The sequence below is a fragment of the Camelus dromedarius genome, chromosome 16 (genome assembly GCF_036321535.1).
Source record: "Camelus dromedarius isolate mCamDro1 chromosome 16, mCamDro1.pat, whole genome shotgun sequence".
Taxonomy (NCBI): Eukaryota; Metazoa; Chordata; class Mammalia; order Artiodactyla; family Camelidae; genus Camelus; species Camelus dromedarius.
This window is the reverse complement of record NC_087451.1, coordinates 41,732,667-41,746,559: the sequence shown is the minus strand read 5'-3', so window position 1 is coordinate 41,746,559 and position 13,893 is coordinate 41,732,667. Positions and strand designations below refer to the sequence as shown.

General features: G+C 36.5%; 1 protein-coding gene across 2 annotated transcripts in view; it reads right to left on the bottom strand.

Moving 5' to 3' along the window:
- NSF (N-ethylmaleimide sensitive factor, vesicle fusing ATPase) overlaps nt 1–13,893 on the bottom strand; it is a 131,130-nt gene that overhangs the window by 56,459 nt on the left and 60,778 nt on the right. For both annotated transcript variants that reach the window (XM_031468780.2, XM_064495708.1), the window contains exon 9: nt 7,447–7,646. In XM_031468780.2, the coding sequence (XP_031324640.1) occupies nt 7,447–7,646 (200 nt within the window). The remainder of the gene's footprint in view (nt 1–7,446; nt 7,647–13,893) is intronic.

The window sequence follows — 13,893 nt, the reverse complement described above, 5'->3', positions numbered from 1 at the left end:
GCTCATATTCTTTTTCAGTAAAGGTTATTACAAGATATTGAATATATAGTTCCCTTTGCTATACAGAAGAAATTTGTTTTTTAAATCTATTTTTATATATAGTGGCTAACATTTGCAAATCTCAAACTCTCAAACTTATCCTTTCCGAACCCCTTTCCCCCAGTAACCATAAGATTGTTTACTATGTCTGCAAGTCTGTTTCTGTGTTGTAGATGAGTTCATTAGTGTCCCCTTTTTCTCTTTTTTTTAGATTCCACATATAAATGATATCATATGGTATTTTTCTTTCTCTTTCTGGCTTACTTCACTTAGAATGATGATCTCTAGGTCCATCCATGTTACTGCAAATGGCATTGCTTTATTATTTTTAATGGCCAAGTAGTATTCCATTGTATAAATATACCACAACTTCTTTATCCAGTCACCTGTTGATGGACATTTAGATTGTTTCCACGTCTTGGCTATTGTATATAGTGTTACTATGAACATTGGGGTGCATGTATCTTTTTGAATTAGAGTTCCCTCTTGATATATGCCCAGGACTGGGATTGCTGGATCATATGGTAAGTCTATTTTTAGTTTTTTGAGGAATCTCCATACAGTTTTCTATAATGGCTGCACCAAACTACATTCCTACAGGCAGTGTAGGAGGGTTCCCTTTTCTTCACACCTTCTTCAGCATTTATCATTTATGAACTTTTGAATGATGGCCATTCTGACAGGTGCAAGGTGATACTTATTGTAGTTTTGATTTGCATTTCTCTGATAATTAGCAATACTGAGCATTTTTTCATGTGCCTATTGGCCATTTTTACGTCTTCATTGGAGAATTGTTTGTTTAGTTCTTCTGCCCATTTTTTGTATTGGGTTTTTGGTTTTTTGTTATTATTAAGTTGTATGAGCTGTTTCTGTATTCTGGAAATTAAACTTTTGTCAGTCGTATTATTTGCAAGTATTTTCTCCCATTCCGCAGGTTGTTGTTTTGTTTTGCTTATGGTTTCCTTTGCTGTGCAAAAGTTTTTAAGTTTAATTAAGTCCCATTTGTTAATTTTTGCTTTTATTTCTATTGCCTGTACTTCCCTTTATTTTTATGTTTAAAATAACTTATAAATCAACTTAAAAATAATTTTTTAAAAGGAGTTTTTCAACCCAGATAGTAAATAGTAATAAGTATTTTTCTTGGTATACTGAGTGGTAAAAAGATATTTGAAAACAAAAAATATTCTAGTATTAGAGATGAACTATAAAACTAAATTGGTTCTGGGACTATCTAAAGAGTTGAGGTCAGTTATTAGACTTGCACTAATCTACCGAGACCCAATGTAGCTGAGATGGCTAGAGACCTGAATATGAACAAGAACTTAATGGGATATAGGGAAACAGGGGAGGAAACCACCTTGTGTAAAACTGAAATGATTAAGCACCAAGCAAGTAGACTTGAAGCAGTAAAAGGGTTGTTACAAAAGCAATGTTTAAAATTTATTTTTACCATCAAAAAATAAGAAAAAGTAGGAAATGACAGGGTAGATTAGATTTAATAAAGCATATTACTAGATTAAAAAAATACATGTTATATTTCTGGATGATTCATAGTGATCCATGTAAATCTATTCATTTTAACGTCTAAGATGATATTCCATTTACTGAGAAGAATCAAGACATTTCTACCTTCCCCCCATTACATAGAGTGTAACAATCAACATTCTGGTACATGTCACTGCGCACAAGTATAAGAGTGTTTCTTTAGGGTAGCTGTCTTGAAGTAGAACTCATGGGTCGTGGGTCATGCATCTTCATTTTTGTAAGTATTTACAAATTAGTCAAATTAAGCTGCAAGGGATTACCCACCTAATGTATTTTTCTGATTTATACTATGACTAGCAGTGTATATGAGGCCGTTTCTCTACAACCTCACCAACTTTTGGTATTATTAGCCTTTGTAAATTTTATCAGGTTGTTTATAAGATGGGTTCTCTTTTATTATGCACTTTCCTGAGCATTGCTTCATTTGTTTATCTTCAGTTGGGTTCTTCCTCTGAGAAATGCTTGTTCACATATATGACCTTTGCCAGTTTTTTTTTTAATTGCGGTATTTTTCTTATTATACAGAGTGATTATAGAGAATTTATTACAGAAAATGTCAATTCTTTGTAGATTATATGCACTGCAAATATCTTCTCTAGTTTGAGATACTTGGATTCAGTGTAATTTGTCACAGAGAATTTTCTTTATATAAATGTAGCCAAATTAACAATTTTTAAAACGGAGTTGATTCCTATGTCTCTATTTCTATATCTTCTCTAGTCTCAATTCTTAAAGCCTTTTTGCCTTTTTTTCTTCTAAAATTTTTCTCTTGTAAGTTTCAGTTTTTTGTGTTTTGCAAATCCACTTTGTAATTCTGTATGAAGTGAGACAGGGATTGCATTTTATCTTTTTCCAAACAGAGCACCAATGATCTCAGCCCCATTCATGGAATAGTACATTCTTTCCCCACTGATTTGTACTGTCACTTTTCCTATAACAAGCACTTCCTGTGTTCTACTCTGTTTCCTTGGTCTGTTTTTGCATGACTACATAAAACTGTCTCAATTACTATAGCTTTCCAGTAAGTCTTAATATCTGAAGAAATAAGTTTTCATTATTCTCCAAAATTTTCATGACTCTTCAGGCATTAGGAAAAAAAAATCATGTTGTCAAATTCCAAAAAATTCCTGTTAGACCTGACTGGAAAAGCACTGAATTTACAGATTAATATGGGCAGAATGGTCATTTTTATGATAATATATTCCCATGTGAACATGTTCTATCTTACAATTTATAAGCTTTTGAAAAAAGATTTTCAAAAATGTTTATCATTTTTCCCTTTAATTTTGTTAGATTTAATCCTAGGTACCTTATCATTCTGACTGCTGTTGTAAGAGAAATTTTTTTTAAAGTTACACTCTCAGTATCTTCATACTCTGTTTTGAGTCTTGTTACTTTTTTTTTGCCTTCTAAAGTATTTTAGTTTTCCTAATTCCTTCCCAGCTCTTCCTCATGCCTTGGAAAAGTCGAGAACTATACACAATTTTCACATATACATTTGACTTAAAGTTTTATTGTAATTAACATTACTATTTTCTTCCTAAATAATACAAGGATTTTACATGAATTCAACCCACTTCCCATGTTTTGTACCATATTTTAGTTCTATCCTTAAAAAAAGAAACAAACATATTGATCATTATTATTCATTTATACAGTGAATGTTTATTAAATTTACCTCTTTTAAAATTTCTTACTGTGAAATATGGCATACATCGAGGGAAAGTTCCCCAAATGTGAATGTATGCCTCAAGGAACTGTCACAAGATGAACATCCACATAACTATAAGGAGAAAGAGAGCAGTGCCAGCATCCTGGCAGCACCCCTCCCCACGGTGCCCCACAGGCAACCACAATCTGATTTTTATGGCAATTATTTCTCACTTTCCTTAGTTTTACCAACTAAGAAGCATGCATCATTAAACAGCATGCGTTAGCTGAGCTTTATATAAATGGAATCATACAGTCAGTATGATCCTTTCTCATCTGGTTTCTTCTGCTCAACATTTATTTGTGAGATTCACAACTATGTATGGCCATGGTCTATTTATTTCTATTACAACGTAGTACTTTTTGTATATTTGCATGAAAATTGTAAGTTGATAGTTACTCTCTTTCGGTTCCTTAAAAATGGCATTCAACTGATTTCTGGCTTTCATCATTTCTGTTGAGGAGGCAGCTGCCAGCTGATTGTTGCTTACTGGAAGGTAATCTTTATTCTCTAGCTGCTTTTAACATTTCTCCCTCCTTTTTTTTTTTTTTTTAACCCCAGCAGTTTACCAATGATTATCTGTAAGAGTAGACTTGTTTGGTATTTCTCTTTCTTGAGGTTCATATCACTTCTGGAATCCATGGACTGATGTTTGACATTCTTCATCAGTTTTAGAAAGTTCTAAATCCTTTTCTCCTCACTTTTTGCTTTTGCCCCATCCTCTTTCTCCTGACCTTCTGGAAACTTAAATATGTGCACTAGATCTTCTCATAATATTTTCCATCTCTCTTCATTCCTTTCATCCTTTGTCTCTGATTATTTTTGTCTAACATCTTTCAGTTCACTAATTCTCTCTTCAGATGTGTCTGTTGTTTAAACTTGAGTTCATTTACTGAATTTCTCATTCCCAGAATTTCCATTTGATTTAAAAAAATAATTTCCAGTGCTCTGCCAAAATATTCAATCTTGCTTCTCTTTAAATGTGATAAGTATAGTTATTTTAAAAGTCTGTATTTGAGAATTCTAATATCTGCTGGCCCAATTTCTATCATCTTTTGTTTCTCTTTGTTCATGTTCTTTATGTCTTTGTATATCTGATTGCCTTTGATTATAAGCCAGGCATTGCATTTGCAAACTATAGAAATAGTTTATGGCCTTGCATGCTACCTTCCTTCAGGAAGGATCTACAGTTCTGCCAATGCCTGCAAGCACTAGTGATTTAGGAACCCTAGGCCTAATTTTGGAGAATGACAGGATTCAATGGTGATTTGTAGGAACACGTCTGCTTCTGGTTAACCCTTGCTCCCACAGCGTAGCCCTTCAGGGTCCCAACTCAAAATGAGGCATGTTCAGCAGGTGTCCCCTCTATATGGGCCATGGGCTCTAACCTCTGTCCCCCTTACTCCCATTTACCCCTCAAAATGGCTGCATACCTGTTTAGCAGCTCCCTCCAAAAATGGCTATATCTCAGAGGAACAGTGGCCCCAAACACTGGGGACCTTTTTTCCTGGGCCTCTAGTCTCCCTCTAGATCTTGTAAGCTCTTTGATGTTTCCAAGTAAAAAAATTTAAATATTTCCTTGAGCTTTTCTAGTAGTCTTCAGTGGCAGGCATGATTCAAATGACCTAATCTGCCACTACCAGAAGTAGAAGTTTCAGATTTTATCTACAGTTTCATTGCTCACCATTGTTCTTGTATCCACTGTTTCCTTCTGGGTTCAATTTCCTTCAGTCTCAAGTACACCCTGCTTCACATTCTTACAGCAAGCTTCTGTGACTAGTTAGTTCTCTAGACTTTGCCTGAAAGAATACCTATATTTCATCTTATTCCTGAATGAGAATTAAGCTAGGTATAAAAATTAAAGTTGACAGTTATTTTCACTTAGCTCTGTAAAGATATTATTCCACTGTTTTCTGGTCTCTCTTGCTGCTGTTGAAAAGTTTACTGTCAACATAATAGATATCCCTTTGTATGCCATCATTATTTATTCTTTGTTGATATTAAGATGTTTCTCTTTTTTTTCTTTGGCATTCTCCAGTTTCATTACAATGGGTATGGAAATAAGCTAATTTTTATTTATCCCATTTGGGCTCATGGTGCTACATGAATCTGAGTATTTATGTTTTTTACCAATTCTAGAAAATTCTTAGTCATATCTATCTTAGCTTCTACACTATTCTTTCTGTTTGGACTTCTTGTTTTAACTTGGTTTTTTCAGTTTCTCTTTCATATTTTCCATCTCTCTACCTCTCTGTGCCACATTCTGGGTGATTTCTTTAGAGCTGTTCTTCTGCTTATCACTTCTCTCTTCAGCTGAAACTACTGGCTTATGTTTAACCTAGATGCTGAGTTTTAAATTTTGATCACGACATTTTCCATTTATTTAAGCTATTCTAGCTTCCCTTGTGAGAATCTCTTGTGTCTTGGGTTTGTTAAGAATATCCCTTATGGTTTGCTTATATCTAACAACCCTATGTGGTATCATTAGCCCAGGATTCATTTCAAAATTAATTTCTTAGTTGTGGGTTCCATATCATATACCCAGACAGACCACACAGGTGGGGCGTGGATGTGTGTTAGTACTTTTTTTTTTCCCCCCAAATCCTAAGTATGAGTCAAGGATCCACGGTTTAAAATTCCCATGGGAGTTCCTCAGTTCCCACTCCAGAACCCAGGAAGATAGTTAAATGTTTTTCTTATTCCTCTGTGCTGGTAGGGAGATATTTTCCAGTCATTCTTTTCATGGAGGACATAACCTCTTTAAAGTGTTCAGTTCCTAATCCACACATTATGTAGGTTCAAGGATTCATTTTATGCCCTCTAGTGGATGCTAAAATCCCAATGCATACATTAACAGAAACAAAAGCTGCAACTCATATCTTTACCACTCTAATTTTCAGTTTTGTTTTAATTTCTGAAAACTTACTTTTCTTTCCTGAGAGCTCAATTATGCATTTAAAATTATTTTACTTTTATTTCACCCAGCATTTGAAGGTGTCTGTAGAAGGATGGTTTTCAAGTTACCTAGTCTACTGTACTGTCAGAACCAGAAATCCCATGGCATTATTTTTAAACTTCCTTTTAATGAAACAAATATGTTAATACTAGTATATTAGTCAAGGTTTTCCAGAGAAACAGAATCAATAAATCTACAGATCTATCCTATTGGTACCTGAAAACAGATACACTGGATCTAGATCTAGCTCCAACTATCTACCTAGAGATTAATTATAAGGAATTGGCTAACAAGTATGAGGGCTGACAAGTCCCAAGATCTGCAGCTGGCAAGCTGGAGACTCAGGAGAGCCAATGGTGTAGTTTCAGTCCAGAGGCCTGCAAGCTTGAGAGCCAGGAAGAGCAAGTATTTCAGTTTAAGTCTAAAGGCACAAAAAACTGAGGTCCCAACTCAAGGCAGTCAGGCAGTAGGAAACTCCCTCTTACTCAAGGGAGGGTAAGCCTTTTTGTTCTATTCAGGCCTTCAACTGACTGGATCCCATGTTAGGGAGGACAACTGTTTCACTCAGACTACAGATTCAAATGGTTCCCCTGGCCCACTCACAGCAGTGCTTAACCAGACATCTGGGCACCCTAGGCCCAGTCAAACTGACACGTAAAATTAACAATCAAAATTAGTAAACTCTGGTTTGATTTTCAATTAATTTTATTTTTTCTAAGACCCAAATCAAGCTTTCCTTTGAGACCTAACAACTTACACCTGTCACTCTACAGCTGAGTTGACTCAGCGGTAAGTAAACTAGCTTTCTGCACATGAAACTTACATAGATATAATTCTCCAAGTCCTTTTATGGATTTAATTTCTCTCTTTTAGTATAAATGAGTTCAAGTCTCTGGAAGTGATGTGGAATAAAAGTGTTACTTAAAAATATATTCATGATCTGTTTTTGCAAAACCTTTGGCCTATATAATCATCTACCTTTGTATTAGGAACATATAGGTACTGACATCTGCTCTTATCATGTAAATCTCCCACAATTCCAGGATCAGTGATGTAATTTGGTTCCAAATAAATTTTACCTGCAATTTTTTGCAAACTGTAGATCACAATAACAAGTTTTCCCTGTAACTCTGGGTTTCATTCGTCATATAAGAAATAACAAACTTTTACTAAATTATATTTAGATTAACATTACCCTCCTTTGCTCCTCTTCAGCGTCAGCAAAGAGTTTACGAATGTTAGCCTCTGATTCTCCCACGTATTTGTTAAGGATTTCCGGCCCATTGACCACTTTGGGCTCTCTTGCATTCAACATCTTGCCAATCTGTCGAGCCAAGAGAGTCTTACCACAACCTGGAGGCCCATATAACAGGATGCCTTTAACATGTTTGCAACCTAAAAAGGAAAAGAAAACAGTCTTACATCAACCAACTAAAATCTGAGTAAAACATCAAAGTTTTCTCTCTCCTTTCTTCTTCATAGGCATGTTAGGAAAAATATAATGATGGCATTAACATATATTAATATCCAAGTGCCCTAAACAGAACAAGAATGAACAACTGAAGCTTTTTTAAAGTAGAAAATCCAGAAACAACTCCCACACCAGTACCAATAGTTGAGTGGGAAAGATGCCAATTAAAGATCTTTGGAAAAGTATATTTGAACTATCATTTAGAACAAATACTTTTAACTCTGAAAATGCCTCTTTGACCTAAATACCTAGTTTGGAACTATTACTTTCTTTTCATTATCCTTTGCTTTAAAGTCAGGGAAAAGAAGAAATCTGTTTTTAGGCAAATCCAATCCAACATAAATCTATTGTGATACACAGGCTATGGAAACTATATCTTAGTCATAGAAATTACAGGTCTACCTGTCAATACAAGCACTTGAAGAAAGGGCAAACATGTCTGAGTTGGGTGGGTATGGAGCAATCCCAGGATCCAGATGCATGTTACAGACTCTGTGGACAAAGTTGACTGTCCTACTTCATGTGACTATGCCAAGTGAAGCACATGATCTCTCTGAGCCACCCAGATGAAAATGAGGCTTCAGAATGGTATTCAATTCTTTTCATTGCTAAATGCCTTAAAGGTATCATTAACAATAGCAAAACAGCAAGACTGATGATTAAGACCCCACAAGATTTCTTCAGCCAACTCTACATAAGCATTTATTCCATTTCTTAAGATGAACATGACCTCTGAGTTCTCTTTACTCATTTACTCACTCTAAGAATTTTCACTTTTCTAGCAGTTTCACAGTTAAGATACATGCCTCTTGAGTTTTTCCTTTATACTACATCCTGTAAAATAACGAACTATTAGATTTCAAGTGTTACACTCAAAACTAAAGGTGAACAATTTTTTCTGGAAATAGAATATAGTTCTTTTCATGGAAAATGTCCTCAATTGGAATGAAAGCCTTGAAAATCATATTTTTAAGACAAGAATTATGACAATACATTTAGTGATTCACATAAAAGAAATCACAAGATGCAACCAACTCTACTAGAAAATTTTAGATTCTGAGGAGGAAGACCTTCTGGGTTGCTAATACGGTCACTGCTTCTATCTTGATTTCAAAAAAAGACTCCCTTTCAAATCCTTGAAAGTAATGAGATCTGTGCTTATAATTAGGCTTATAGAGACAAGGGGAACTTAATGGAAACCCTTGAAGGCTTAGAGTCTTAACCCTTCTTATCACAGAGTAAATTTCTGTCCTAAGAACTGTGGCCCATAAAATGTCTTTGCCCTGGTCCCACCGTTGGGGCATGAGTGGTAAAGAAACAAGGGGATAAATAAGTCTTGAGCTTCTCCTAGAGGTGAACACCACCAAGCACTGCCAGCATCCAAGCCACTGGGAAGCAACTAACTTTGCAACCTGACTCCTAATATTCCTCTCCAACCCAACTGCTGTTACCATGATTTGAAACTATTCACATAAACTATAGCAGAGGCAGGTGGTGGCGGTGAAACAGGCTTAAGGAGAGGAGAGCCAGGAAGGAGAAAACAAAGACTTGCTGAGTACCTATAAAGTACCAGGCCTCATCCCCATCTCTAGCCTCTTAACCTTCTCCAAGTTTATCAACTTCCTTCTAACCACACTTCCTTCCATATGAAACCCTACTTTCTTTCAAGGACTCTCAACTTCTCAGCCTTCCTATACTTCTATTATACATACCCCACAAGCTTTGAACATACTATGGCTTTACTGCACCTACACATTGGCCACAGAGCATGACCAGAGAAAATTACACCACTGTGCTGACTAATAGCCAAACAATTTCATGGTATCCAATTTCAGTTCTACTCTCAATATTACATGCCACCCCTTACTTATTTCTGTTAGTTCATCTCCCATTCTCCTTAGTAATTATCCAGATCTTCACTGTTCTTCTCATGCGCTATCCCATGCCACTAATTCTTAGAGATGATTTATATCCCTATTTTGCATATTCAAAAAAAAGACTATCAGGTATGAGCTTCCTTCAGCTCCCTGCTTCTTTATCTACAAACTTATCTACCAATATATCCCTTCTTAACCTCAAAATTGGTTCTCAGAGGAGGAGTTTCCTTCCCCTCCTCCAAGGTTTAAATGGCAATTATTTGTTTATATACCTTCTTCTCTATCAGACTGTGTACTATTCAAGGGTAGGTACTGTCTTATCAATCCTGAATTGCAAACACCCAGCATAATGCCTAGTATATAATATATACTCAACAAATGGCTGAATAAGTAAATTGTTGATTCCTTTCCTACAAAACTCAGAGAAAATGAGGGAGAGGAGGCGATTATAAAAAAAATATTTGAAGCTCTTAATTTATGAAGTGTTTGCTTTCATGGCTGAACTAATTTAAATACTTAAGAAACAACTTTGCAATCATTGGGACTTTATAAATTTGGCAAAACAAACTACATAAATACTAGAATCTTAACTCTGTAACTCTGTTTTTGTATGTGGAAAAATGCTCAGTTTAATGTGTTTGGAATTAAACTGACTCAAATCTTATAAAATAAATAACCCATAAAATATTACCATGAAGCTTGAGAGAAAGAGATAAAAATACATATCCATGGAACTTATCTATAACACAGATCTCTGAAATTGCAGAATCTATTCAATATAACATCAACAGGAATGCCACAGAAACTCTAATCTGCATTAGAACCTTAACTTTTTTAGGATCTCAAGAAAGCACATCAGAAATATACATTGACACGTGAAGATTTCAAAATCCACTTCCACAAAGGAAGCAGTTACTTGAGTAAACAGTGGAAATGGGACTTTGTTATTACTATTATTATCACAGCCTTTTCTGACTTATTAAATAATTTTAAATGAGTCATTAAAAACTCTTCATAAGTAATTCCATTCAACAAAAGTGTATTAAGCTCCTGTTTGGACTAGGCATGAAGCTAGGTGTTAGGGACACAAACATGAAAAAGGCAGTCCCTTCCTGCAGGGCATTTCTGATTTAGTAGGAAAGACAAAAATAAAAATAGGTTATCTACAATATAATATGACATTATCAGAGATGTGCATGAAATGTTTTTGGAACTTAGCTAAGAGAGACTGATTCTGCCAGGGTAATGGCAGAAAATTAGAGATGGACACAGGGGAAGAGATAATATTCAGTCTGGGCCTTGAGGGACAGTTGGAGGTTCATGGCTGGGCAAGGGAGAGGAAATGGTACCCTACAGAGAGAGACTAGCATGATGAAAGGCACAGAGGCACGAACGTAGAAGCTGTCCTCCCAAAGCAGCCAGCAGTCACCCGCTGTGGCTGGGAGTCTCGGAGGTGAGCGCCCGAGGATGATGCGCTTGACACCATGCTCAGGAGTTTTTAATTTGTTTTGTAAAAACCCTGAGGTTTTTAATCAGGGAGGATACATAATGAGATATGTGTTTAAAAACTAACTGTGGTGACAGAGGAAGAACTAGAGAACAAAGATCAGAGGGTGGAAGTCTAGTTGGAAGAATGGTCTTAACCTTTTTCTGGGGACACTGCCTCACTGGCTCTCTCTGGGTTTTTGCCAATTAAGCTTTCATATTCCTCCAAGTCCTTTGGAAGCACATGAACAATTGGGTCCAGAGGCCTTAGAAGGCCACCTCCCTACTGATGCCCCAGCTTTCCCCTGAGCTTCTCCAGGACATTAAGGCCTAACTCTGATGTCAGGGAGCCTCTGATCTCTGGCTGCTGGACTGTCTGACTGCTAAGCTGTACTGATTGCTGTTCCTTTTTTTTTTCTTTATGTCTTACATGCCCCCTCACTACTCAGAGATCAGTTCCCTGGGCTAGAGAACTAAATAGCAAAGGGTAGGCATAGAAGGAGAAATCGGTGGAACTGACTGTTTAAATTGCCATATTCTCTCATTCGGTCTCTCAGTTTCTTTCCCATGAAACAGTCTAATGGACCTCCCCAGAAAAACGTCCATGTACAAAAAATCTGCATGCAATTTTGAGGAAATTCTTAGATCCTCAGAGGTCCAATCATGGAATTCACATTAAAAATCCCTGAATGTACTACTGAAATAATCAGATGAGACACCTGGAATGGAAAGAGGCAAAAGTTATAAGAAATAGTAACAGAAAAAGAAAGGAAGGAAGATATGGGAGATATTCATCAGACCTTAGAGACCAAGTGAAAGTAAGAGAAAGAGGAGGAGTCAAGGATGGCCTTAAGGCACCTAGCCTGGGCACAAGGGGAAAATGATAGCAACCTCAGAAAATAACCAAAAAGTTAGCAAGAGGAAAGTAGAGGAAATCATAACTTTGGTTTTAGCTATAAGGCATTTGAGATTCAGGCAGTAATATCCATTAAAAGAAAAAATACTTGTTGAAAGCTCAGAAAGCTCAGACAGCAGAACTACTGGTTCAAAATTTCTGAATGCCTACTCTGGGCACATGAAAAGCCTCAAAAAGCTTTAAGCAGAGGAATGTGACAATAGAGACAGAAGCTCCAGAGATACAGAATGAGGCCTGGAAAGAGAACACTGGATTTAAAAATCAGGAAGTTCATGCTGATCTGGGCCACTGGGTACTGAGGCCAGGGTCAGATCATTGCAGGTTGAGGTGGGAGAAGGAAGCTAAGCAGCACAGGCAGGAACAGAGATCACACTTTAAGGAATTCTGGCAACACAGAGGAGGGATTTAAGGAGACAGCTGCAAGGAAACCTCTTCTGAGACTCGTTAACTAAAGGGGAGAAGAGGAAGTAAGCTTAGGTTATGCCTGTTGGTTCTGTATACTATGTGAAGTAGGGTCTTCGGTCACCTGTTACAAAGTGAGGGATGAGAAGACAGTGGGAAACATGGCAAAGGTTTGGAAGGAACATGGGGAAGTAAGGAAATGGGTGGGGAAATGTGCCCGAGCAGACAGATTCTGTCAGGTGAGTGAACTCAGCATGTGAAATTCAGGTCACTGAGGAACTCTCCTCTTGGCTGTAATTACATAAGCAACTTACAGTGTTAGGTAAGGGGTAGATTCTTACTCAATTCTATAAATATAAATTTTATCAAAGCTGGCATAAGAATCTTGAATTTTTGGTTTTAACTATCTCTTTTTTCAAATCTTAAAGTTTAACAAAATGAGATAAATAATAGTGTTAAGTCAATTTAATTTGAAGTCAACCTGTTTATAGCTCAAGTCTATTATCTAATTTTCCACCCCAAAAAAATCAGGGTCAGGTCAAAACTATCACAAGATCTGTTCTTAACATTTTCCCTCCATTTTCCACAGTTTGAGGCTTTAATCTTCATTTCTAAGTCATTCGCATCTTTTCTCCTTCCACTGAGAACTATTGTGGGCTAATAGTCTAATCAAATATAGTTCCAAAGCATTTCTTCTCTTCATTTCCTGTGTTCAGTTACTTAACAGCTCATTTTATCAACTACTCCTGTTAACCATCTTCTTACAAATACCTACTTTTTATTTGGATAAGACACAAGTATAACAACTTTTGGCTATAGTAACATCAAGGAAGATGGTAATGAAAAGTACAATACAAAATAGCCAAAAATTTATATATTTGGTTTTGAAATTTAAGCTGCTAATTATATTGGAATCTAGGAGTAAATGAAGTTACGGGATATCATATTCTTTCATTCATTCAACAAGTGCTACATTTGGAGGTGGGAAAACAAATCGGTTCTCTTTTGATTACTTCTATTTTCTCAGTGAAATAAAGATTCCAGATCATCAAGAAATACTGATTCCAAGAAATACTGAGGGCCCAACTTGAGATTTGGTTCTTAAATTTAAAGTGTGATCAAACACCATGGTTTTGTGTTTTTCTTAAGCCATATTTACCAGTCTGGGAATTGATACAGAGTAGGCGAGTAGCTGAGAAACACCGTAGGCTCTGACACACCTAGAAGATGAGAAGCAAAGCTGTTAAGGGTGTATGTGAGGAGGGTAAATGCGACAGAGCACGGAATCTGGGCAAAGAGGGAAGAGAGGACAAAAGGCTGGGAAGTGACAGAGTAAATTAAGGTCTGGAAGGTCTCATCGGATCAGACTTGCTGGAGTGTGGGTGAGGAGGGATGCTAGAAATAAGCAAGGGAAAAAGGGGAGGTGGCTAAAGAGCAAGATGCTGAAAACTAAGATCCCCAAAGTGATGGTTATTGGTAATGGCAAAGTAT